At 50.6% G+C, this 25401-nt stretch overlaps 1 protein-coding gene across 1 annotated transcript; it reads left to right on the top strand.

Moving 5' to 3' along the window:
- Positions 1–9: 9 nt before the first annotated feature.
- NCSTN (nicastrin) lies at positions 10–13585 on the top strand. The gene is made up of 17 exons (XM_026116385.2): positions 10–201; positions 534–638; positions 1969–2092; positions 2639–2757; positions 3864–4009; positions 4136–4286; positions 4765–4874; positions 5611–5763; positions 7153–7257; positions 7432–7509; positions 7661–7830; positions 9050–9152; positions 9428–9523; positions 10040–10127; positions 10262–10413; positions 10743–10955; positions 12547–13585. Exons 1-17 carry the CDS (start codon positions 78–80, stop codon positions 12667–12669), a joined length of 2160 nt encoding a protein of 719 aa, XP_025972170.2. The 5' UTR covers positions 10–77; the 3' UTR covers positions 12670–13585.
- Positions 13586–25401: the final 11816 nt, after the last annotated feature.

The raw sequence follows: 25401 nt of genomic DNA on the forward strand, positions 1-25401 counted from the left end.
TCCTCCCGCCTGGCGCAGAGAGGCTTCCGGTGGCGTCCGTGTGTGGCCGCGGCGGAGGAAGCGGAAGGACTGAGAAGATGGCGGTGGTGGGGAGCGCCGTGGGTAGCCGGGGGGTGGAGGCCCTTGCGGGGAGCCGCCAGGCCCCGCTCCCGGACTGGCGGGGGCTGCTCCGGGCGTTGCTGCTCGCCGTGCTGGCGGCGGGTGAGGCTGGCTGGGCGAGGGCCCGGGCGGGGCGGGGAGGCCCCCGAACTGGGGCCGCTCGGCCCCGGCTGGGGGAGGAAAGCCCCTCTCTGAGGTGTCGGGGGGGGGGGTCGACTGTCTCCCTCTGAGCTGAGGGGCTGCTGTTTTCCTTTCTGAGCTGGGGGGTTCCCTTTGGGACCCCTTTGTCTGCCCTGCTCTGGGGCGGGGGGTCGTCTGTCTCCCTCTGAGGTTAAGGGAGTGGGGGCTTATCTTTTTTCCTCTGGGTTGGGAGGGCTGCCTTCGAGACCCCCTCGTCTGGCCCCATCTGAGCTGGGCCTGTGCCTTGTCCCCAGGCTTCTGCCAGGGGAACTCTGTGGAGAGGAAGATCTACATCCCCCTGAACAAAACGGCACCGTGCGTTCGCCTCCTGAATGCCACCCACCAGATCGGCTGCCAGTGTGAGTAGTGCTGTGGGGTCCCCTGGAGCTGCCCCTTGGGATGGCCAGGCCCTGAGCGATGTGGCGTAATAGGGTTGTCCTGCTCGTCCTGCCTCGATCAGCATTGCTTGTGTTCTTAGTGCTGTTTGCCCTCTTTTCCAGGCCCACTTCAGTAAGGCCGAACCTGCTGACCAGTTTCTGCTAAATTGAAGGGTAGAGGCCTTAGAGAGGCTGCGTTCCTACAGCCTCTGACAATTGGTGCCTGCCAGAGAGCTGCACTCTGAACTCAGCTATCTACTGCTTGTGTGTAGCAGTCAGTCAGTGCACACCCAGGACAAAACCAGGCCTCAGCATAGGCTGTCTGTTGCCCAGCTAGCGTCTAGGGGCGCAAGGTAAAGCTGTGAGTGCTGCAGAGTGAGTTAGGGGTAGCAAGGGACAGGAGAAAGGGAGCAGGGAGTGAAGGAGAAGTGGGAAGTTGAGATCTGTAGGGATTAGAGGGCTTGCTTGTGCAGTGCTTGTTAACTTTTATTAAGTTAACTAAGTTAACTTAACTAACTTAAGCTAGTTAACACTTTCGTGTGAGCCTGGTGTTAATGCAGACAGCCGTCTGCAATCCCGCCTTCCTAGTCTCTAGCAGTTCTTGACAATGACAGCAGTTACTAACTGGGCATTGACCAAGTACCTGTTTTAGCGGTTGCTTCTCGGGCAGCGGACAAAGCACTTTCATGTTTTCTTTGGGATGGAGTGAAATGACAAGCAGTCAGGCCTGCTCCTTACTCTACCTGCTTTTTTGTTAGTCCTATTTGCTACAGCAATCTTTTGCTGTCTTTATCTCCCTGTGCCCCTCCAGGCCTCGTGCTGAGCTGTGCTTGAGATCTCAGTTTCTGAATTTGCAATCTTTGCTCTTTGGTAATGGGCAGCTCTAAACTGCTTCTGTGATTGTGGTCCTTGAAGCAGTTCCTGTCTCCTCTTTCCATCTTTCTGGGCCTCAGTTTCCTATTATATTCTTCCTTATTTTCTTCGGTCACTGGAAACTAGTAGTGCTTAAGTAGCTGAAATTCTTTAAGTACTTTGAGCTTAAACAAAAGGTGCTTTCAAAGTATAGGTGCTTATTGCTATTACGTCTTAAATTATAATGTTTGGCTTTGTTTCACTTGTTTAAAAAAAAACATATTTAGTATTTCTGGTGTATTTTAGCTAAAAGTGCCCCTTCACCGAATTCCTTCCTTCAGCTCTCTAATCCTGTGAGCTGTTCTTTTCTTAAACCTCTTTGCAACATACTGCCCCTCTTTTCTGAGTTCGAAAGAAGGAGGTTCCAGTGATACATGACGGGCGCACTCTCTTTCCACAGCCTCCATCAGCGGAGACACAGGGGTGATCCACGTGGTTGAGAAGGAAGAAGACCTCAGCTGGGTGCTCGTGGATGGCCCACACCCGCCATATATGATATTGCTAGATGGGAACCTTTTCAACAGGTAAGGAGTCGTCGCAAGTTTTAATCTGCCCGAAGTGACAGGAGCCCAGAGGGCCAATAAGGGCCCCTAACCTGATGATGAAAAACGTCATTTTTCAAAAGACATGTGGTAAATCAGTCCCGAATGCCTGATTGTACTAATGTGCTGTAAAGTTGGAGCATTTGTATTTTTACTGTGTCTTAATGCCTGTATCTATTTATTTCTTCTTAAATGGGTGGTTTGGTTGTATGAATCCAAGAATTCTGCTCTTTGTAAGTTTTAAAGCCATGTTCATCACGTAGCACTTCCTGTATTTCATTAAATGACATGATTAATGTCCGTCTCTCATCCTCCTGGGCATAGGAGGAAAGAAGGGGGTGAAGTGAATACGCACGTCAACAAGCAGAAAACAATCTTATGTATTTCTGAGAAGATAAGGAGAAAGGGACACATTTCAGTCAAAAGTATCAAGGGATGCTTGGTTGTAATACAGCAGCAATAGCACGTATTGGATTATAACTTTTAGTTAGCGAATTCAAATTTTCACTCCTATGTCCTCTGTTATAGGAGGGTAATGCTGCAACTGAAGGGAACTTCACGAGTTTCAGGCCTTGCTGTAGCCATTGCCAAACCTAGCCCTCCCCAAGGATTCTCTCCTGGTTTGAAGTGCCCCAATGATGGGTTTGGTAAGGAAACGCTAAGTCTTTATCATTGTTGGGTGGAGGAGAAATAGCAGTTTTACATTACATGGTCAAAGCAAGAAGTGCAAAGGACAGCCAGAACTGCAGCTGCAGTTTAATGTCAAAATGGTGTTTAAAGTACGAGCTTCGTATGTCCTTTAGAAGTAGTTGATCTGAGCTGGAATCTAATCGATTCTCAACAAGGGCTGGAACTGATGTTTGGGGAAAGACTGTTAGATAAGCTTTTGGATCTGCCCTGGATAAACTGGCATGATGTCATTAAAATGTTAAACCTGACCCAGATTTGCTGCAACTTCTTTTTCTTTAACATAGGAAACTTGCACTTTGTCCACATGTGGTCATTAAAGCCTCTTGTGTTTGTGCAGGTTGGGTGGAGTAGGTGTTATCTCCTCTGGGCTAATTGTTACCTTTTTTTAATTCCATTTTGTTTCCCTGTATTCCTCTTGCAGTTTCAGTTAGGTTTTCACTTCATTGTTTCTTCATGCTCCCCTAAACTTTAGAAATTTTTCAAGCAGCAAAATTACTGTGTTGCACTTTGAGGGGAGAGATTGCTATACCTTGTGTAGTTCGCACAAAGGTTTCTGCTGTGAAGGATGCTATATAAACTCCTGAGATGAGTTTGGTGTGCTGGCATTTGTTGTCTCACTGCCTTCCTGCTGTTTGCACACAGTATCTAGGTGTTAAAATGATTGGCACGTTATGAATGCCTTAGAGGTACTTCCAGCACATGATGAGCTCTGAGAATGCTGGTGTATATGTTCTTCCTTTTGAAGTATAATGTTTCTCTGTGTGCCTCCTCCACTCTCTCAGCATGTGATAAATGCTTGTTGAGTGCTTATGCCAGCCTCCTGGCATGTGATGGCTCTGAGCGTGCATGTTTCTTACTCTGTCCGCATGGCACAGTGCTCTGTCTCCGCCACTCTGCCACACGCGGTGACCAGCTCCATCTCTCTAAGCTTTTGTCAGCTGGTTCCTTAGCCCATAATGGTGCTAAATCTATACTTGCTGCTATTTTCTCAGCAGGCCTTACCTTTCCTGCAGTCTGTTATTCTCTCACAGATTCTGATTTGCCCATTTCTTTCTGTCTCCAGGTGTCTATTCCAAAGATTATGGCCCTCAGTTTGCACACTGCAATAGTACTGTGTGGAATCCTGTGGGGAGTGGGCTTTCTTACGAGGATTTTGACTTCCCTATTTTTCTACTTGAGGATGCCAACGAGACTCAAGTTATTAAGCAGGTACCGCACTTTGCCGAAAAGTGGGAGAGGGGATTTGCTACATGGTTCAAGAAAAGGAACTGTATTGCAGTGCACAGTACTGCTACAGAAATGCTAAGTCTTATAATAATTTCTACTTCTCCCCAGTGCTATCAAGACCATAATGTCCCTCGTGATGGATCTGGCCCTGAGTACCCTCTGTGCGCTATGCAGCTTTTTTCCCACATGCATGCTGTCACTAGCACTGTAACCTGCATGAGACGCAGCTCCATCCAAAGCACCTTCAGCCTTAATCCAGGTGAGCAGATTCCTCTTTCCTTGTCATAATGTGCGATAAGGCTGATAGTAAAAATTCCGGTGGAATACAGTTGCTCAAAAGAAAGAAAATGTTAGAATTTTCCTGAAGGTTTGCTTGCTTTTCAAAATAAATTATTTAAGTGGTGAAGAATTTGGGGATATATTTGTCATTGGTTTGGAAAATTAATATGTAGAGGAGATGCTGGCTGTGGAAGGGACTTAATATCTGCTAAACAGATCATAACGAATGGTTCTGATGTTAGTGCTTTGCTAGCAGCACATGTACATGGATTGAAATCCTGGTCCTGGTGAATGTTTTGTCAGTGACTTTCCTGGGGCCAGGACTTCACCTACGCTGAACAGAAGCTTGCTGCTGTGACAGAACCACTGGTGAGCTGCAGCTGACCAGAAAGATTGTTTCTCACTTCTTGTCACTGCTGTAGTCTCAGCTCTTGAGTTGTGTTGTTTCTGCTTCCTAGAGGTTGTATGTGATCCTCTTCTTGATTACAATGTGTGGAGCACCTTGCAACCTATCAATGCCTCTGGAAAAGTCAGCCCTGAGAAAGAAGTCATTATTGTTGCTACTCGAGTAGGTACCTCTTAATGTTGCTGTGAGGAGGGTGGGCTCAAAGGATTCTGTGAAGATGTGGGCTTAGGGCCTTACTGGAATATACCCTCCTAAATATTTTAATTTCTTCCTATGTTTTGGACCTTGCTTTACATTTGACTGACTAGTTCTGCAAGTAGGACCCTTTTAGATGGTAGAGCCTATTATTTCAGCATAAGAACATCTGGGATTTAATTCTGCTTGTCTTGCTACGTGACTTCGGGCATTTCTTCAGTGATGCAAAACCTTTAAGGAACCAGACAAGTAGGAACAGTTAACATTTCTGATTACACTTTTCTAAGGTAGTTTACGTCCTTGAAATGCTTCGCAGAGGAGGAGAGCTGGTTGATCTGTCAATATTTCCAGAAAATTACAGCACACTTGGTAATCTCCCTTTTCACTGGGGTCTAGCACTGAAGTGCTAAGTCTAGGATACCTGAATTAGCATATCTAGCAGGCGTGTTGGCCAGGGCTGAGGTGTGTTGGCAGAGCTCTGAGGCCTCAGGACTGGCACAGCAGTGAAATCAGTATTTTAAGTTTCATTAATCAGGGTGCTTTGGTTCTTCCCTCAGAAATGGGGTGAGTTGTGAGATAGAAGAGAGGTTGCAGATTTGACTGGTGCTTTCCCAATAAAGTATGCCCCTTACTCAGTTCTGCCAGCTTCTAGTTTCTCACTGCCTATGTGCGTGTTTCTTATGCCTGCTGTTCGGGCTTGCAGATCGACAGCCACTCCTTCTTCTGGAACGTTGCCCCAGGGGCAGAGAGTGCCGTCTCTTCCTTTGTGACCCACTTGGCTGCTGCTGAAGCCCTTCATAAGGTGTCAGATGTTCATTTGCTGCAAAGGAATATAATGTTCACCTTCTTCCAAGGGGTAAGTGCAGTAGCAGCATCACTCCGCTATTTGGCTTATTCCAAGACAGTATGTTGGTCCTTGGCTCCCTGCAAATGAACTTTCTGCTACTCTTTTTGCAAGGTCATTGTCTGCATCCCCACGCCATGGTTCTCTCTTTACTCCGTGAAAACAAGATCTCAACTGCTCTGGGATAGCAATAGCAGATGGAGCTTCCACTTGGGCAGCCTGTTTTCTGCCCCCCAGTTCATTCTGGGCGAATGACAAACTTTCCTTTCGCTCCTTTCTCTCCCTGGTATCTCTGTCTATGGCTGTTCTCTGCCTCACCACCATTCAGGGTGGAATGCAGCAGCCACACTTTACATTCTGACATGAAGCCCAGAAAAGACTAGATTAAAATTATGTGTGTTGACAGCAGTGAAATGCAGTTCACTTCTGAGAGCCCAGCACTGGAGTTGGCAGCTGTGTTAAAGCAGAATAAGCTTATGGAGGAGGGACTGATGGCCAACAGCTGATGTTCCCCTCAAGGCATCTACACTGATGGCTTCTTTTGTGCAGCTTTGTGAAACTGGCTCCCAGAGCCCCATGCTGTGGCCATGTGACTTCCTTCATTCACCCTCCCCAGCACATATATCCCTAGTCAGAATTTCCCTGGGGGAGACAGGCACGCAGTGCTATGGAGTGGAGTCTCCGTTGTGCTCCCAGAATGTAGGAGGAGTGGTAAAACTTGGCTGTAAATTAGTCAAGGGGGAAATATAGTGGCTGCCTGACTTTATTGCCCTTCTCTGTAGCAGGGATTTTCTTCCTTAAAGGCATCTATCCTTCCCCCAGCGATGCTCAGCTTCTTGCAGCTCCCCTGACAGGCTCATTCCTGTCATGTCACCTTTCTTTCCTTTTTTCCAGGAAAATGGACACCCCTCCTTTCAGGAAAGGTTCATGTTTTTAATCCCTGGGATGGATGATTGCCCTTTTCCCCAACTTTGTATTCTGCCCTTGCTTCACTCAAGAACAAAGAAGGTGGCATATTCCAGCACAGAGGCTGTATTAATGCTCCTCTGCTGCTACTTACTTGCAGTACCCTGCTAGATATCAGTGCTCACTGATACCAAGTCTGACTTTGCTTCTGTATCTTTGTTGCAGGTGGAATTCACTAGCTGTCCCCTGCGTTTTTGTCCTTTGCTCCATCCCTGCCTACAATACCTTTATCTGTCTTTGAAGCCAGTTACAGTGTAATACTTACTTTGGTCTTTTGGTGTGTGCTGGGCTGTACGGACTATCAGAAAGAATCGATGCAGTTGTTGGCCATTGAACTCCTGGTTGTGTTCTACCGCAGCCTCTCAAATATGGCTGATAGCTGAGCTAGGCAGCTACCCTTACGTGATTCATATACAATTTTTTCTTCTATTGCAGGAGACCTTTGATTACATTGGCAGCTCACGAATGGTGTATGATATGGAAAAAGACAAGTTTCCTCTCCGCTTGGACAACATTCATTCATTTGTGGAGTTGAATCAGGTGTGGGATAAGTTAGGGACCTTTTTTATTCCCTGTTTCTCTGTGATAATTTAAATGTGACTTTTCCAGCCAGCCTTTCACTGTGTTTGACTTCTCCCTGGACTGGGCTCCCCTGCTCTACCAAGACTAAGTGATGTCCTACTGTGTGATTTATGGTGGTCCTTTTCCTTGCAGGTGGCTCTAAGGAATGACTCTGTTCTGTGGATGCATACAGACCCTGTCTCTCGGAAGAATGAATCTATTCAAATGCAGGTAACAGAGAGCAATCTGTACTCTTTCATCCAGGCAAAAGGCTATGCAATCTTTAGCAAGCTACAAATGATCGGCATGTTAACCTTTCCAGAGAAATTCCACCTCCGAAAGTATAGTGGAACAGTGTAGTTTTCTCCTCTTCTCTTTTCAGGTTAAAAACCTGCTAGAAATTCTGAGCAATAGCAGTGTAGGAGCAAAAGTGACTTTGCAGGAAGTCGGACATTCGCAGCCTCTTCCCCCATCTTCCTTCCAGCGCTTCCTTCGGGCCAGGCACATCCCTGGCGTGGTACTGGCTGACCACCGCACCTCCTTCCAGAACAGGTACTTCTCCAGGGCAGAAGGACACCCGTTGGCCCGTGGCCGAGGTTGGTGGAGCCGGCAGAGGGCAGCCCGAGCTCCCGCGACGCCTCCGCCGGGGCTGCTCTAACATACGTGTAGAGTGGCGGTCCAGGGGGAGCAGAGGAGCAAACATGTGCCATGTAATTGAACAGGCGCAACATAATTATTCTGACAACCGAAAGAAATCCAGTTTTGTACAGAAAATGTTCCCCACAGCTGGCTGGAAGCCAGAGGTGAGCAAATGGCAACTGAGCGTGCCTAAGCCTCATCTGTTCTTCCAGAAGCTGCTTTTTTTTTCTTTTTTTTAATATATCTTTCTATTTGTGGTGGCAAGGAGCCCCAGGCATTGGAAAGGGCACTTTCATTTACCCCACCTGACCCTGCTACAATTTGTTCCTTGGGGATCCTGTCTTCCTCAACTTTGAAAGTGGGAATGTGGGGCAGAAGATGGACAGATTCCCTTTTAACCGCTCACTGTCACCACCCCATTTTCTCCAAATTCTCTCTTTCCTTTCATCTTCTATTCTTCTGTGCTGTTTCTGGGAACATCTGTAGTGATCAAGGGTGGAAGTAGCTTCCTTTTCAGCTCTGGATCTGCACTACTTTGAAAGGGCAGGGAAATGCTGAGGTAGAGAAAAAGTACAAGTCACTTGTATGTGACCAATCTTTAGGCTTGAGAGAGCAGTCCCAGGTGGGCTGGGAACGTCAGGTGCATATACTGTGCAGTGGGCTTCCAGCCCGGTTTCCAATTCAGCTGTGTCAGCTGCAGATACTTTGATGTAAACCTCTCATAAAGTTGACTTGGAATTCCTCACCAGCTTCAAGATAAGGCATCAGTAAAGTCCACTAGCATGACTTGCATGAAGAGCTCTCTTCCCATGAGGCCTTGTGCATGGGTTGTCTCTGCCTCAGTTTCTCTACCCATTTAATAGATTGGGCTGTCGCCCACCTGAAAGCTAATCACAGCTTGTAAATTGCTTGGAGATCCTCAGATGGGAGAAGCTGTGGAAGGGCCAAGTTAATTATAAAGCCTCATTAAATGGTTTAAGGAGCGTGTGGCAGGGTAGTGCTTTGGCAGGGCTGTATCTCTGCTCCCGGGAGACTGCTCCCACTGTTTGCTTTAGGCACACTCTGAATTGAATTCCATGCCCTGTGGTTTTTTTCCGCCCCTTCTCAGCTCTGTTTGCCATCTTCTTTTCAGATACTACCAGAGCATTTACGACACTCCAGAGAACATCCGGATGGAGTACCCTGAGGGGCTCAGCCCCGAGGAGACCTTGGAGTACGTCACAGATACAGCCGAGGTTCCTACTTTGCATTTTCTTTAGCTGTTGTATCTGAGATGGATGGGACTTTGGGTAGGGGTAGGCAGCAAGCAGGATCATGGGGAGAGGGGGAGGTCGTCTTTAGAAAGGGCAGAGAGAAGGTTGGAGTGCTTTATATAGTGACAAGGCAGTAGGTGCTCGGATGCTAGCACGATGTCAGCACTTTGATGGATGTGTAGGTTCTGGCTTGCTCTCCTTCCTTGTTGTGCTGGGTCTGCCTGTCTTGATTAACACCGAGCCCTCTTCCTTTGCAGTCCTTGGCAGAAGTTGCAACAGTGGTCGCCCGTGCGCTCTACCAGCTTGCGGGGGGAGCCAACAACACCTCTGCTATTCAGGCAGATCCAAAAACGGTACGAGCAGATGGAATTGAGTCCCTGGCATCTATGTTGAGCCCTCACGTACTTCCCTTCTGTCTCTGTTTATATGTGTTTACACAGCATGCTATCCTGTCTGTCTCCAGGAGGGCTTTGCCTCCCCCTTTCTCCCTTTCCCCACCAAAGCTAAATGAAAAACATTTCACCCTTCTCTAGTACCTTCCCTCTCAACCTCAGGGCAGGCATTAAGATCCACAAGCCTCCTATAAAACAGAGCTCCTTTATCCTCATTCCGCAAAGCGGAAGAGGAAGCTGAGGTGAAATGGCAGTATGTGCCACAGGGATCAGCTAAGGAGTCAGTGGAGCTGGAATCAAACCCAATTTTCACATCTCATCCCTGCATTGTATACAGCTGTAATATATAGTGGCTCCTTTGCTGTGCTCTTGGCCCCTAGAGTAGGCAGCATCTCTCAGCCAGATAATCTTGAGAGAGCGCCATTAAGATGCTGTGTTCTCTCCTCTTTGTATAAGCCAATTTCCATCTCTTTCCAGGTCTCTCGAATGCTGTATGGGTTTCTGATTAAAATGAACAATTCCTGGTTTCAGTCCATCATTAAACCAGACATAAAAGTAATTCTAGGTAAGTGTGATATAGGGAAGAATGTGAGATAGGATTTGACCTCATATGTTACCTGGCAGCTTTCTAAAGCTCCGTAGAAATGTCATCTGCTTCTGGCGTTCTCCCTGCCAATCCAATTTCTCTGACTGTTGCAGGTGATGTTCCCCAACACTATGTTGCAGTTTCCAGCCCTGTGAACACTACCTACCTCGTGCAGTATGTCCTGGCCAACCTCACCGGCACTGTGGTCAACCTCACCAAGGAAGAGTGCTTGAACCCTGAAAAAACACCCAACACTGAGAAAGAAGTAAGTAGCCCTCAGAGTAGGATAGCAGATGGTAGACAAGGGAAGAACTGCTGTCTCATTTGCTGTTTTTCCACTTTCGAAGAAATCTGGTTAGGAATATTTTCTGTTGCCCGTGATCATGCATGGGAGAACAGGGGAAGCTCCTCCAACAAGGAGGCATCTTAATGCCCAAGGGCAGAGAAAGGGTGGGCAAAAGGATCCCATTACAGTGAGAACAGTCAGTAAAGCCCCTCTGTCTCTAGAGATGTGGATGAGGTTCCAGAACAGGGGAACTAGTCTACTTATTTGCTGATGCCTTGCTGTCTCTCACTGCCCTGTTTTCTTCACAGATGTATGAGTATGCCTGGGTGCAGGGTTCTCTGGACCCTAATTCAACATCGCGAGTCCCCTACTGTGTTCGGTCAACTGTCCACCTAAGCAAAGCACTTTCTCCTGCCTTTGAGCTCAGACAGTGGGGATCTACTGAGTACTCTACATGGACAGAGAGTCGGTGGAAAGAGATCCGTGCCCGAATATTTCTGGTAGCCAGCAAGGAGCTAGAGGTAAGTTTGTACATATTTAAGAAAGAAAATAGAGGAAAAAAAATGTGTGGCTAGGCAAAATCCATAGGACATTGAATAACATCTCCTGACAGCTCGAGAAACTATTCAGAGGTTGTTACGAGATCCTATGCCATCATCCTCTATGAGTTCCCAAACTAAGAACAGCCAGGCTTTGACCTTTGAGAAAGGAGTAACCAATAATGTGTCACTGGTGACACTCTACCACCTCCAGCTCTTTGTGGGTTAATAACCTAGTCTGCCAAGGCCGAGACAGTGCAGAATAATCAGAGTCCAGTGAGCAGACTGAGCTCTATGAATAGAAAATGTAAGTGACATGAATCTTAACCCCTTCCCCAAGCAATGGAAGCCAAACCAGTGACGCTTACTGTTAAGGTGTTTTGCAACCCAAATCTTCTTTGCTGCAGTTTAAATCCTCTTGGGACATAGGAGAAATAACCATTGCAAAAATCTTTAGAAGTGAAAGCTGTTGTTGATTCACCGTCTCAGATTCTAAGCAGCACTTAGCGGGGTGTGATATGGCTTAAGTACCAGCAGAATAAGGGTTAAGTTTACAGTGACTTTCGGACTGTGTGCCTATCTGGATGCCCTCCGGTTGGTTGCTAATGATGTCATACCCCGTTGGTAAGGACTTCAGACACAGCACTGTAGTCATCACGTGTTCCAGCAGTAAGCTACCCAAAGGCCATGCAAGCCCAGGCAATTGTTGCATCTCTCAGATGGTTATTTGCACTATGAGCAATTTATTTGTGTGGCACTGGACCTTTTTAACACTATGCCAGGCAAGGACAACGCCTTGCCTGTGTGTCTCATCCTGCTGCCTGTGGCTCTCAGCCTGTTACAGCCCACCGGGTGCTGGTGCCTTTCAGAGATGCACGGTTCGAGCCCAGCCATCCCCAAAGTGTTGAGCTGATGTGAAATGCACTATGTGAGCTGTGGCATCACATGTGCTTCTGGCCATGGTATGGAGACTGTTCTGAGTTATCCAGGGGAAATTAAAATAGTAGTTTTACCATGCAAGGAGGGTTGACAGTGAGTAACCTAATGACTGTACCTTAAACTGGTGTGGCACTTAGGCCTCAGGGAAGGTGCTGGGTAGGAGATAATCTCAGTTATGTTAAGGCTGTTGAGAGATGTTGGCTCTGCACGCAACTGTGCTGGTTGAAAGCATTTACAGTTCCCTGCTGGAGGAGGTGACAGTTCACGCAAGTAGCGGAAATAGCCAAAGTGTCACCGTTAACATTGAATGCGTGTTAAAAATCTTTGCCAACTGTGTCGACCGCTCCGATGGTTTTTTTGAAACGTGATACTGGGTCACATTTTTCTTTATCTGAGTGATGCTAACTTCCTTGCCTTTTCTCTTAAACATCTGTGCACTGCTGATCTGTTCCTGTCTGGCAGTCCTGTTCCTTTTGTCTAAGACTATCTTTTAGTTTTAATATATGTATTGACTTAGTAATGAACTGTCTATCCATAGCTTTGTGACAGAGATTCCCATTCAATACAAATTCTGTGAGGTGATGCAGGTCTGTCTTTGTAACAAAAATGCTAAGTGTTTCTCATCCCTTCCTAGATAATCACTTTGGTTGTGGGCATTGCCATTCTGATCTTCTCTCTCCTCGCCACATATTTTATCAACGCCAAAGCGGATGTACTTTTTAGCATCCCTCGGGACCCTGGGGCTGTGGCTTACTGAAGACTCTCCCTGGGCTTGAGAAGTCTCAGTCCTTGAATTATAATTGTCAAAGATAAAACTACACTGGAACGCCCCTCTCTCTGGATAGGGACGCAAATGGTTCGCTCCAGAGCTTCCATGCCTGGGTTCTGGGGTCTGAGCCCCAAAACATAAAAGACTTTCCCAGAAAACCATGCTGACCAAGCCCTAACAAGATTGTGACCGCCTAAGAAGTTCCCAAAGCCTTTCTTTGTAATTTGTCCTTACTTCTGAGCAACTTGAGAGGATTGGTCCTGGATGCCACCAAGAAGACAATATGATGGATGTATCCTCAAAATGAGGGCAAGGGTGGAAAGCGTAAAGGTATTTTTTCTGGGATGTACGTGGACTGGTGGATCTCTGTGGTGTCTGACAGTACTGGTTGCCTGTTAGTGTCGAACAGTTGCTGTGAATCTGTGTATACTACAATGCAGGGAGTGCAAGGTTTGTTAAACAGATGATTAGATGTAAAATGTCCTTTTTTAAAGGTGCAATATTTTCTGGGTTTTGTATATATATATATATAATAGTTCCGTTTAATTAAAAAAAACTCTCCGCTTACAAGTTAACCCATTGCCTGTATTGTCTTAGTTGCTGCCAAAAGGACCAAAAACACTGGGTCTTGCAAAATGGTTTGGTCTTGGGAGGAATGGAACTTGTCTGATTTGTTTTTTAACTCACAGTAAAACTTTGCATACTTTCTAGAACTGGACAAACAAAAGAAATTGTGCCCTTAGACAGGACAGGGAGTTAACTCGCTGTTGTCTGACTTTTCTATTTAGACTGTAAGCTCTCCAAGGCTGAGATGGTTGATCACTCCATACAGTGCTCTGTACAGTGGCACCTCAGTCTTGGTTGATCCCTAGGCACTGGTACAATAAACATGTTTTATACCGAGCATGCTCGCACGCTCTTGTTTCCTTTGATGCTATTGCACGGCACCCGGTAGGATTGGACCCTGAGGGCTAGCAGTTGTGACTGAGCAGCCCAGGAGAAAAAGGCTCTCGGATATTCCTGATTCTTTCTTTTGTATGGAAGAAAGTTCACTTGTTCTTCAGTGATCGTGATTCAAAGATGTGACAGTGGTGTTGTCCAAAGTTAAGAGCTCAAAAATAGGTGGAGAGGTTTAAATCGTAGAAATCAGAGCTGACTCGCGCTAAACCAGACATCATTTTCCTTTCCTTAGAGAACAACAATGCAGGCGTATTGTATTAAAGTCTTTTCTCAACTAGACATACACTCCAGAGTTTTAAAGTAATTCAGACTTTGTACTTTCACTGCTTCCCTCAGGGAGACTTTTTCCACTTGCTAATGCGTCTTGCTATCAGGAAACTGTTCCTGGTACTTGGGGGAATGTTTCTATGCCTGATCTCTTTCCATTTCTCCTAGCAGCGCTGAAGAAACTTATATCTTAATTTAAATGGAGATACCTTTTCTTTAATATGAAGGTTTTCATACCCTCCAACTCCAAATCTTTGGACTCATTCCAACTTTGTCAGAACAAAATCAGTCCCCCCAAATTATCCAAATAGAATATTTCTGTGCATGAAAGTGTTTTGCATGATACAGAGGGCCTGAATACAGTATGTGAGCTGACATAGAATTTTATAAATGATGTGAGGGGTTTTTGCCTCCCTAAGGTAAGTTTATTATCTATATGGGGGTTTTTTTACATATCAAACTGGAAATGCTTAACTCATGGTGGAGCTATGTGGAGAGATGGTGGAATCAGTGACAGCTCATCGGCAAATTGTGTCAACATATATGGGACTCTTGATAGTTTTAAAATTAAAAATGCTTCCCTCCCGTAATTCCTTCTCTCCCTACTCTCAGATCTGGATTGTATACTTGTTGGGGGGGGGGGGGGTTGTTTGTTTGCCTTTTTCTTTTTTCCCCCTGAAGGCTTCTGCTCAGAGTTTTTCTCTCCTTGCTTTTTTTCCCCCCCCACACAAACAGAAATAAACCCTTTCACCACTCCCACCCCCCTTTTCCACTCCCAGCTTTTTGTTCAAAGCGGATCTCTGGCGAGGCCGACAAACAGCTGCCGCCGTTGTCTGTGCCTGCGCCGCTCCTTGGACGGCCAACAGGTCTCCCCCGTGGACAGTGCGATGAGCAGCCCTCCTATCAGGGGCTGACAAAAGGAGTGGAGAAGCAAGGGGGCTAGGCTGGCAGGCGCTGCTGCAGAGATTAATTTTGCATACTGCTGCCAATGCTGGAGAACACCGAAAGTCTTCGCTTGACTGTCAGCCTAAAATTTACCCTGAGCTGGGGATCTGTGCATCCCACAAACCCTCCTGGTGCCAGCAGCGTTGCTGCACAGAGGGGTGGAAGGAAAGGGAATAGCCATCAGTATTTCCAGCCTTCCTCATCGTGTTTTGCCATGGTCAGTAAATTCATTTTGCTCAGCTGGCTTTTGACGCTCAGGCTTCTGCTGCTCAAGTCTGAGCCTTACTTCCTCTGGGGAGTTGGGTCTGAGTGTGGGATTAAAGGGGGTGGGGAAGAAATAGTCAGGATTGCTGGATTCATCTGGGAAGTAAATGAGCTATGAGAAATGAGTCAGTAGCCCCAGATTTCTCTCCGCATCCCTCCCCAGGGTGGCTGTGACCACTTCTCTTCCCCTTTTTGTGCCTGTTCTCTCATCTGTAACGTAAACCCTGCTAGTGTCCTGTTTCACAAGACTGAGGGGATGCTCTGGAGACCTTGAGGTGAACAGTACTTAAAATACAAGTGTTTTGTTAAAGAAGAGCTAATGTTGGTGAAAGGAGTTGCTTTATGTATCATGGAGAATTAAATCCCCTTTTATCCAGAAACAAGACCATGCAAAAAGGTCTTATGCTCACCTGCATCCCTCTCCAACCCATAAATGGGGCGGGCTGGAAGGAATCACGATCTCTATGACCCATTCAGTCATTTATCCTCACTCCTGTTCTTCAAACAAAGAGCTGACAGTGGATTTGGGAGTGCTTGTTCCTCTCCACTGGGATCAAGAAACCATTTGGTTCCTTTGTGCACGGCTACTGAATCGCTAGCCCCTAGGGAGTTGCTGTCTGCTGTTTTAAATCCAGAGTTAGTGTCTTACAACTGGAAAGATTCACTCTTAAGACATCCTTTCCATGCCTTCAGTCTGAGTGCAGGTATCTGTAGTAGATGTCCCCAGTTTAAAACTGAAACAAGCTTGGCCCCTTGTTTATCTTCCTTCATAATGTGCAGTAGCTGCCCTTTGGTTTGGGGCTGAGTTGTATCCCTGGTTCCTGGTGTAACAGCAGCTGTCCTCAGCTGCTCAAACCTTAAAGTTGATAACTCCCTTGATACACTTTTCCCCATCACTCCAGAGATTATGTGCATTAATTAGAGCATTCCTAATGCTAATAAGCAATGGAGAATAAGTGCCTTCTCGGTCCATGAATGTGGAAAGTAGTTTGGGTATTGGCATATACATAAGTTTATTTTTATCTTTGCAATGAAAACAAAATTACTGAGTTCTGAGGTGCAGCCACGTGTATTTGGATAGGTGCTGCCTAAATAAGGCAGACTGTAAGTGGCAGTACAGCCTGGACCTTCACATTCACTCCAGGCAGGGATGAGAGAAGTTCTTTCTTTTCCAGCTCTCCTATTTCTGCTAGCTGCTGTGCTGTAGCTTCAGACAGCAACACTGGGTGACAATACAGAGATGTTGGTGTGGCCTTCTTTGACATAATTCCCCTGTTCAAAGTCTGTTGGCTTTGATAATTAAGCGAGTTTGCATGGGAAATTATGCAAAACGTGGAAAGCAAACAACTTTCCTGATCTGTGGTATCTGGTTGTCTTTGAAGCAATTTCTCATGGCGTGTTATCCCTAGCTGCCTCTCAGTCTAGGGAAGGGATACAGCAAGCACCATTTGCATCCATTTTTGCTGGTCCACCTCATCTACAGGAGTGTGTAGTTCAGCTGGGAAAGGACTCTTACAGGGATGCTACAGAGCTAAGGAGCTGTTTTCTGGCTTTGCCAGATTTCATCTGGCAAACCTTGCTGCGGGGTTTTACGGTGTTCTCCCGGTTGCCAAATGTTACCCTCTCTGCAGCACAGTCAGCACAGGGAACAAAAGCTTGTTCCACGTCAGTTCAGCAGAGCTCTCAAGTTCAGGTACTGGGAAAATGCCCTCTTCTGTTTTAGACTTTGGCTTGTTGCTCCAAAGCATGAGGCCTTGAATTTCTTCCAGAAATACTACATTTTGTAGGTGTTTTAAATCATTGCTGGTCTAACCAGTTCTTCCCGTTCCTCAAAGATGCTGGACGGCTTTCTGAGTTCTGTCCAAGCACTTGGCATCCTTGGCTTCTTTTAGGCATTGAGTTCAGCAGGTCAGTTATTTTGCTGGGTTAGTGAGATGGGGGGGTGGCATCTACAAGCCCCCTCCCCTGCTCAGCCCTCTGCACCCCGGCTTCTGCTAGCGCTGAGAATGGCCTTTGGCTTCTGGCTCGGCTACCGCTACCGTCTTCCACTTGCTTCCGCTGCCCTCTCTCTAGGCCTAATGCCCCCCCTGCGAAGTGTGGGTCCCCATGCTGCCTCTCACCCAGTGATTATGAGCCCTCGGGTGCTCCCGAGGCTGGGAGTCGGGACCATCTCTGGATGTGGTTCTGGATTAGCTGGGGAATCGGATAAACCTTTCTCTTGCGGAAAGCGAAATTAGCCCAGCCTTGACCAAAGGAACAGGGAAGAAAGGAGAGAGTAGTGGAGCAGCCAAGAGCAAGTTCACCCTCAAGAGATGGAGCCTGGAAGAAGCAATTTCTGCAGCCATCTGCCAGGGGAAAAAAGAAGTGATGCAACTTCTAGCAAGTCTTGCTGAACTGCTGTTCAAAATAAACACACAGTTGATGCCAGCGAGGGCAGAGGCAGCCGCTCCCCAGGGTAGTCGCCTGTCTGCACCTTGTGCTGTTTTGCTCTTGAGGGTGAAGGCTGCAGCTCTGTGCCCGTTTCCTTCTCCCTGCATCTGGCTCCAGCGAGTGGAATTAGCTTTCCTGTTGTACTTAAAACTAATTCACTAGCTGCTCCTTGCCCTTTTGGCCACAAAGTGCCAAGCCAAGCCTAGAAACCCAGAGCCCTCTCAGCCACGTTTTCTCCTGACTGTTCTCCAAAACCAGCTCCATCCCTTTATCTTGCCTTGGACAGGTCAGTGAGAAGCCCTGTCCTCCCAGGTGCTCCTGCAGGCTCCCTGCGCAGCTCCAAGTCACGTCCTTGGCACCGTGATAGTGCCTGGATTACCAAACTGCCCTAAAGAAACTTCCCCCAAACCTTGCCCAGCTTGAGCAGAACCCAGACGAGCCCCGACTTCCCTCGCTGCGGAGAAGGGCAGCTGACACGTGCAGTCTGCCGCGGAGCCCTAGGCATCGTGACGGGACTTGCCTCCCCCCGCGCATATAATTTGCAAGCAGCAATTTCCTCTCCTCTCTCCCCACGCAACTCTACCAGGGATTTTTGCACAAAAAGAAGATGCCACTGACTCTCTCGACCTCTGAACTCAGCTGCCTCCCGGGAGGCAGAGGGCTGGGGCTGAGCCCAGAGAGGAGGGTTTGCAGCTGCCCTTGTGCCCTCAGGGGGGAGACATATGGGGGTGACAGTCAATGAGAGAGGAGAAAGGAGAGGAAATGTGTGTTTTCTTAGCGCCCAGCCTCCCAGCTCCTGGGAACTTTATGGCTCTGGAATATTAAGAGGCAGGAAAGTTAATTAATACCCAGAACAAAGCCAGGGCTGTTTGGCTTCTGGGTGAAGGAAGCAGTGGAGACAGGAGGAAAAAATCGGTGTCATCTTAAATAATTTGTTTTCTACATTTTTGTCAGCATCTTACATAGAGATGAAGCCGCTTGGGGGATGAGGGCTTGATTTTTGGAGCCCAGAGAAAGAGACTTGCTGACAAAGAGCAGGAAAGCTTGCTCTGGTGGGAGATGGGTGGGCTGTAGAAACAGCTACCAGTGGCATATTCAAGCTGGGGACTCAGCTTGGGCCGTGGCAGAGCAGTGTTTACAGTACGGTGCTCTCTGTCACTTCTCCAAGAAGTCGCTGTTTCCCTTGCTTGAAGTGACACTTCTGCTCTCCACTTTCCATCCTTCCTTTCCAGTTTGCACAGCTTCTGCTGCCTCTTCCCTTCGTGGTGCCAAGGCCCAGCACCTGCGCTTCGGGCAGCAGCGCCTGCAGCTGGCTGGAGTTACGTCGTCCCGCAAATGGCCTTGCTGGGACTGTCATTCACCCCCTTCGCTTCTCCTTGTGGTGTGGCTGCGTTCGGTTCCCGGTTCTGCTATTGCCTGCCCGACCTCTAGATCAGAATTTAAAGGTTTTGAGGCATTGCTGTGCATGCTACTGTAAGGCATATTCAGGCAGCCAGGTCCTCTTTTCACAAGTGACTCAGTTGCTTGAGTTTGGATTATTGAAGGGAGAGTATTTAGCTGTAATTCCCAAATGAATATGTAGAGAAAAGTCTGCCACTGGCTTTCTTCATTGATTTGAACGAGGGTTACTCCTCTGCAGGCCTTCGATGCCTGCTCTAGATTCTGTCTGTGCTGAGTTGTTTTAAGACCTCTGAGCTTTGTGTGCCCTGTGCCTTGAGTCTCTGTCTGTGGAATGGGCATGAGCCCGTCCTTTACCTGCCAGGACTGTGGACCATGGACCACTGCGTTGGATACAGACATGACAGAGCCCTTGTGTGATGCTGCTGTCTAAAGGATACATCAGAGCACTGCTAATGAATCATTTTGGTTACAAGAAGCCAACCTGGGAAAGCGTTTGCCAAGACAAAAGCGCACAGGTGGAAATACAAACAAGAAACCTCTGCACATCCCTCACCTCTTTCGTGCGAGGATCTGAGTGCTGCGTGATGTGGCCTGCCTGCCTGTCCTTGCCCAGGACACTTGGATGTGATGGTGAAGTCAGGTGTGCAGCCTCGTCCTTGCTTTACAGCTCAAGGAACCTGGTGCAAAGGGATTAGTCCCATTTATTGAGTCACTGAAAGCTATGAGAGCGCCCAGGAGTCCTGCGTCCCAGTCTAGTGCTCTAACCAGTAGCCTAGAGTGACTCTCCACCATTCCCATTGCCACGATCATTGACAGTTGCTTTCTGTGTCATGCCCGCGAGCAGTGGTGCGGTCCGGCTGAAGGAAGGCAGCCCAGCTCCGGAGAACTACTGCAGCAAGCGAAGGCCATTGGCTGGCATCCAGCAGGCATCTGAGTCCGACATGTGTTTAAAATCAGGGTCTGAGTACTACAAATAGGAAGTGTAGGAACTGCCAGACTGGATCATGCCCAGGGTCCATCCATGCCGGTGCCCTTGTCTCTGACAGGGACCAGCAGCAGCAGCTGCTGCTGAGAAAGGCACAGAACACCTTAGGATGACCCAGCTGCTGACCCAGCGCCCCAAATCCAGCCCCGATGGAGCACCAGAAGGACGTGAGAGCTGGGCACCTGATACCTGCACCGTGCGCCATTGCAGCAGTCTGCCCCAGCTCGCCTCTGCCTTGTCCCCTCTTTGCGTGTGCGCTGAGAACATCCAGTCACATCACCCGCCCGCCCGTCTGTCTGTCTAGTCAGTTGTTTGCATTTCTGGAGAAAAATACCAGGATTAGAGAAAATGGAAGGTGGTTTGGGGAGGCGGTGTTAGGAGGAGACTTTGCTGCCACGGTGTTAGGAGGAGACTTTGCCGCCAGCTCCCATTCACTGCTTCAAACGTGCCCTTTCCCAGTCTGCCCCAGCAGCCCTGTGCTCCTGAGGCCCCGTTCTCCTTGCTCTGTGCCTTGTCCAGCCTTCCGCACCTCCGCGCCGGCCGAGCGCTCGTTGCTCGGAGGAGGCGGAGGGTGAGGCAGGGATGGAGGATGCTGCTTAGGACCTACAGCTCTCTGCTACCCAGGTGATCCTTCCCCAGCGCCAGCACAGCTTTAACAGTGAGGTTTCTGGGGCTAATCAAGATCGACATACAAACAAAACAGCATCTCTGCATCTCGGAGCCAGCAGAAAGGGAGAAGCAGATGGGCTAGAGGAGGCAGGGAGCTGCTGCTAAATGGATTGATGGAGAGGCCTTTAAGAGAGATGGATTGGAGAGGGAGCCGCTGGAGGAAAGGGCCGGGGCGGCCACGCTGCGAATGGGGCAGGGGCCCAGGGAGATGATGGGAAGGGAGAAAGGCCTGCAGATAACAGATGGATGGACACAAAGACTGGAAGGGAAGAGAGGGACAGATGGACAGGCAATAGAGAGAGTCAGGAGAAGAGAGGGATCTGAACGTAATTAGATTGGATCCGATTATGACAGACTCGATTAGAGCAATATTATGATCAGGAGCTTCTGTCGCTATTTGGCTTTTAGGGGGGAACAAAGCCAGAGAGCACGTGTGGAAGGGGGACAAGCAGCGACGAAGGGAACCGGGAAGGATGAAAGGAAAGGGGCTCCTTGTGAAAGCTGTCAGTGGTGGTGGTGACAGATTGTCTAGTTATCGAGCACCGGGGCCGTCTGTCACCGACCGCTCACAAAACCTGCACTCAATAAAAGCCAGGGAGACAAAGGCGAGGAGAGGAGAGGGGCTATCGGAGCCGAGAGCTGCTGTCACTAGCCAGGCAAGCGTGCCCAGGGCATGGGGAGAGCTGCGCAGATCAGGGACCTTCTGTTCCCAGCTTCGCACATGCATGAGTAAACATAGGTGTGCACGCGCAGACGTGTGTGCACATAAACACACGTGCTAGAGGTGTCCTGGGCCCTGCTCATCCACCTACCCTTCCCCACACACCCACGTGCAAACCCTGCAGCCTGTTTACATGTGCGTGCATAGTTCTGCACGAGGCTTGCCCCGACGGCCGTGTACGTGCATGCACACGCAATTGCACGCTCAAACACACTTGCACAAAAAGGCTTTGAGCACTGGCCTTAGAGGACGTCATCACCCCTGAGTGAGGAGTCGCAGGCTGTCCGGGTGCTTCTCCAATGTCAATCCAAATAGCTCCGTTTCCCAGTCTCTGTCTGCAAAGGGTGGGGGCGCGTGGTGGGCTCTGGCTCAGCATCGCAGCGTGGTCGGTGAGGCCTTGCACCGTCTGTGCGGAGCACCCGAACCTTTGCAGCCAGCCCAGGCTGCAGCAGTTGGCTGCAGGAGCGTGTTGCAAACCGGACGTGATGGAGCTGGGAGCTGCCCCCTCCGTAAACTGCACTTCTGCCTGCCTGAGAAAGGTCTGAAGGCGCTGAACATGACACTATGGATACTATAGGATCCCTCCAGGCTCTGGGGTGGGGAACATCTCAAAAAGGCAGGTTTGCCAGAGAAGTCTTTACCAGGTACGAGGGGCTGGGTAGACACTGGAACAAGGGGGAGCCCAGCACCTTTGCTCCTGCAAAGGCTCCGTGCTGGAGGAACGGGGCACAGTCGTGCAACACGCAGGAGGATGCCAGTTATGAGGGCAGAAGGGGTAACGTCTGACTGCTCACAGCCACAAGCACCCTCCCCCTGCCAGGCAGCGTGATCTGGTGGTTAAAGCCTGAATGAAGACCGCAGCTCTACAGCGCATTCCCACTCTTGCCACAGATTCTTGAATCCGGCACGGTCCCTCCGCCTTATCATGCCTCAGTTTCCCCATGTATTAAGGGGGGTAACAATCTTTTTCCACCTGGTAGGGGTGCTGAGTCCCAGGGACTCTGGTTTTCCTGTGTCCTGAGTCGTAGCATGATGTGGCAGAGATGTCCTTCAAGGTCTCCCGTCCGTGGTTTGAGCGTGCACCCCTTTGCTCTATAAAAGTTGTGAAACTCTGGCTGGGTCCAGCAGCACAAGGGTTAAAGCCGTCTGTTTTCCCTGACAAGCACAGGCCAGTGTGGTCCCCGGTGGCTTTGTACAATATGTCGCCTCATCTCCTGCCAAATGCTGCCTCTCTAGTCTCTTTTCGTGCCTCGCCGTGCCCTCCGTGCACACGCGTGGGCCCGGAGCGGCTCCGCCGTGCGGCCCGGGTCCCCCAGCCCTGTGCCGCGGCTCCTCTGAGCCGCAGCTGATTCCCGACCCGTCTCCGAGCGTTGAGGTGGGCAAGTCCTGCAGGGCTTCATCCCCTTGGACTGCAAGAGCACGACGGACCCGCGTGGACCCCAGCCTCACAGGTGAAGGCAAGGTATCGAGAGACTTTAGAAAGTTGGCTCTGTTCCCACCAGTTTTCACCAGCCTCACTTCCCTCTCAAATGCTGTGTTGCAAGTGAGGCCTGGGAATTCGGAGGAAATGGGGATTTTCGGCAGGCCCCAGCTTGTGGACTCCTGCGGTTAAGGTTGGTTTTCACAAGGAACACCGGTTTCTGCTGGCCAGGAAGCTGGGAAACTCGGAAGTGAAGAACAAAGCCAGAAGGTCTTGCGTTCCCTCTCCCTCAAATCTCATCATTTTTTGGCCAGTCTTATGATGTCTGAAGCTCAGAAGTTCTTCCCGCTGAGGAAGCAGAAAATGTAGTAGTAGCCAAACTGCCCGTGGCAGCCCGGCAGGGCAGGAGGTCCCTCCCAGGGACCCCGGCAGCTCGGCAGGCTCTGAGCAGGGACCGGTGAGCCCCTGCGGCAGGGAGGTTGCAGTGAGGGGGGAGCGTTGGCTTGGATTGCAGCAGAAACGTCCTGAGTTTCTTGCCGTGTCGTCACCCTCCCGCGAGACCCTTGGCTACCGCTTCATCTCCCCTGCTCCTGGCGCAGCGGGAGGGCACGGCCGTGTCGGCGCGTCTCGCCTTCCCCGAGCCGTCAGCTCTGCAAGGCCTCGCGCATTGCTTGCGTCGGTGCCGCGCTCAGCGTGAGGGCTGCATCCTGCCCCAGATCCTTCCCGTGTGCAGAGAGCAGTGGTTTCCAAGCTGAGGGACAGTCCCAGGTGAAGTTCCTGCTCCTCACAGTGCAAAATTTGGATGTTGACGGGTGAATGGGCATCTGCAATTGCAGATCTTGCCTGTGAAAGGGGGGAGCTCGGTCGCAGCGTCCCAGGGCAGAGTTAAGGTGACGGCGCTGCGGGAAGTGGCCTTGTCTGTCGGGAGCAGGAGCTTTGCTGGCGGCACTGGTGGGGAGCAGAGGGCTGCCCCGGTCGGTGTCCCCTGCCTCGGGGGCAGTCTGCGTCCCCGCGGTGGCACAGGGCGGCCGGGCAGCACCCCGAGCGCGGCGCATCGCTCCGCAGGAGAGCAGCGAGGAGCCGGGGGAGGGAGGCAGGATGGATCTACCGCGGCCTCGACGGGAGAGAGCAACTTGAGCGCAAGCGGCCGTTGAAGGGAGCCGAAAGCTGCCTGCCAGCCCGGATGCTGCACGCCGCAGCGGCCCTGGGGCCAAGCACAGAGCAGGCCCCGCGTTCCCGGGGGGAGCGGAGCAGCCAGCATCGCTCCTTCCCCCCCTCGCCGAGCCCGAGCCCGGCAGGATGCCTGGAGCAGCCCGGCCTCAGCTGCGGAGAGAGGTGGGGCCCTGCTGGCGTCCTGGCAGGGGGAGAGAGCCGGCCTGGGGGTGGGCAGGCGAGACGGGAACGGAGCAAGGAGCCGAGCAAGGAATAAATGCGAGCAGCCCATCGGGCTCTCGGGGGGGCTGGGGGCGCAGGCAGCGCGTGCGGAGGGAGGAGGGGGCTGCACGGGGCCGGGGTGTCGCGGCGCGGGACGAGGCACGCGTGCCCGGCCGACACGTGCGTGCTGCGTGCGTGTCGGCGTGCGAGAGGAGCGGTTTGTGCCCCGGGGGCACGCGAGACGCCCGGCGTGCGGGACGTGCGGCGCTTATCCGGGCGTGCTGTGCCTCGCGCGCGCGTTAGTCTCGGGGCGGATGCGGCTCGTGCCACGAGCTCATTAGGCGAATATCGTCGTATAATCGGTGCCATAGCAATGGCGAGGCAGGCGCCTCGCTGCCACCTGATCCCTCCGCCGCGGCCGCCGCTCGCCCCGCGAGCTCCGCGACCATCTGCCCATCGGGCCGGGGCTGGAGGCTGCCCAGGTGCGGACGCCCATCACCTGGGCTTCGCCCGCCGGGCCGGCCGGGGGACGCAGCCCCCGGGGACGCCGCGCGGGGAGGCGAGGGGGGACGGCAACCTCCCGCGCCCGGGAGGGAGGCACAGGACGGAGACGGGATGCTCCAGCCAGCAGACCGCAGGCAGGTCTGGGGAGGACGCGCACGCAGGGATGCACGTGCAGGACGGGGGACGCGCGGGTTTTGGAGCAGGGACTTGCCGATGATGAGAACGGGGGAAGATTTTTTTTTAATGGAAGGATTTGAAATCGGAGAAGGGCGAGAGGCAGAAACGAAGTCTAGCCGACAACAGAGATCGTTGTTTCGTCGTGAAATAGAGGATCGATGTTCAAAGCAGTAACTGTATTCTGGGTGCCTCTTTCCTTCACTTTCTTTCTCTTTCCTCATCAAACTTTGCTGCAGGTGTGTTTTGCAGCAGCTCACAGAGGGGAGCTCTGGGTGGGCTGTTGCTGCTGACGGAGCCTGTCCGGGAGAGCCGGCAGTGGCCCAGGCTCCCGGCAGGGCCAGGCTCGCCTGCCTCGCACGTGCCCCGCAGACCCTCGCCCGGGTCCGGGCAGGCGCACGGCCACGCACAGGGCCGCATACGCGTGCAGGTGTTGCACAAACACGCTGCCCGCTCGCACCCGTGCCGCCGCGGTGGGAGCCGCCGTGGGAGCCGCGCCGTCCGTCCCGCTGCCTCTGCCAGCGCCGCGCCTCGTCCCGCCCCAGCGCGGAGCCTTGCTGCCTGCTTCGCTCTCCCTCTCCCCCTTCCATGCTCGCTCCCTTTCCC

This window comes from Dromaius novaehollandiae, chromosome 29, assembly GCF_036370855.1.
Source record: "Dromaius novaehollandiae isolate bDroNov1 chromosome 29, bDroNov1.hap1, whole genome shotgun sequence".
Taxonomy (NCBI): Eukaryota; Metazoa; Chordata; class Aves; order Casuariiformes; family Dromaiidae; genus Dromaius; species Dromaius novaehollandiae.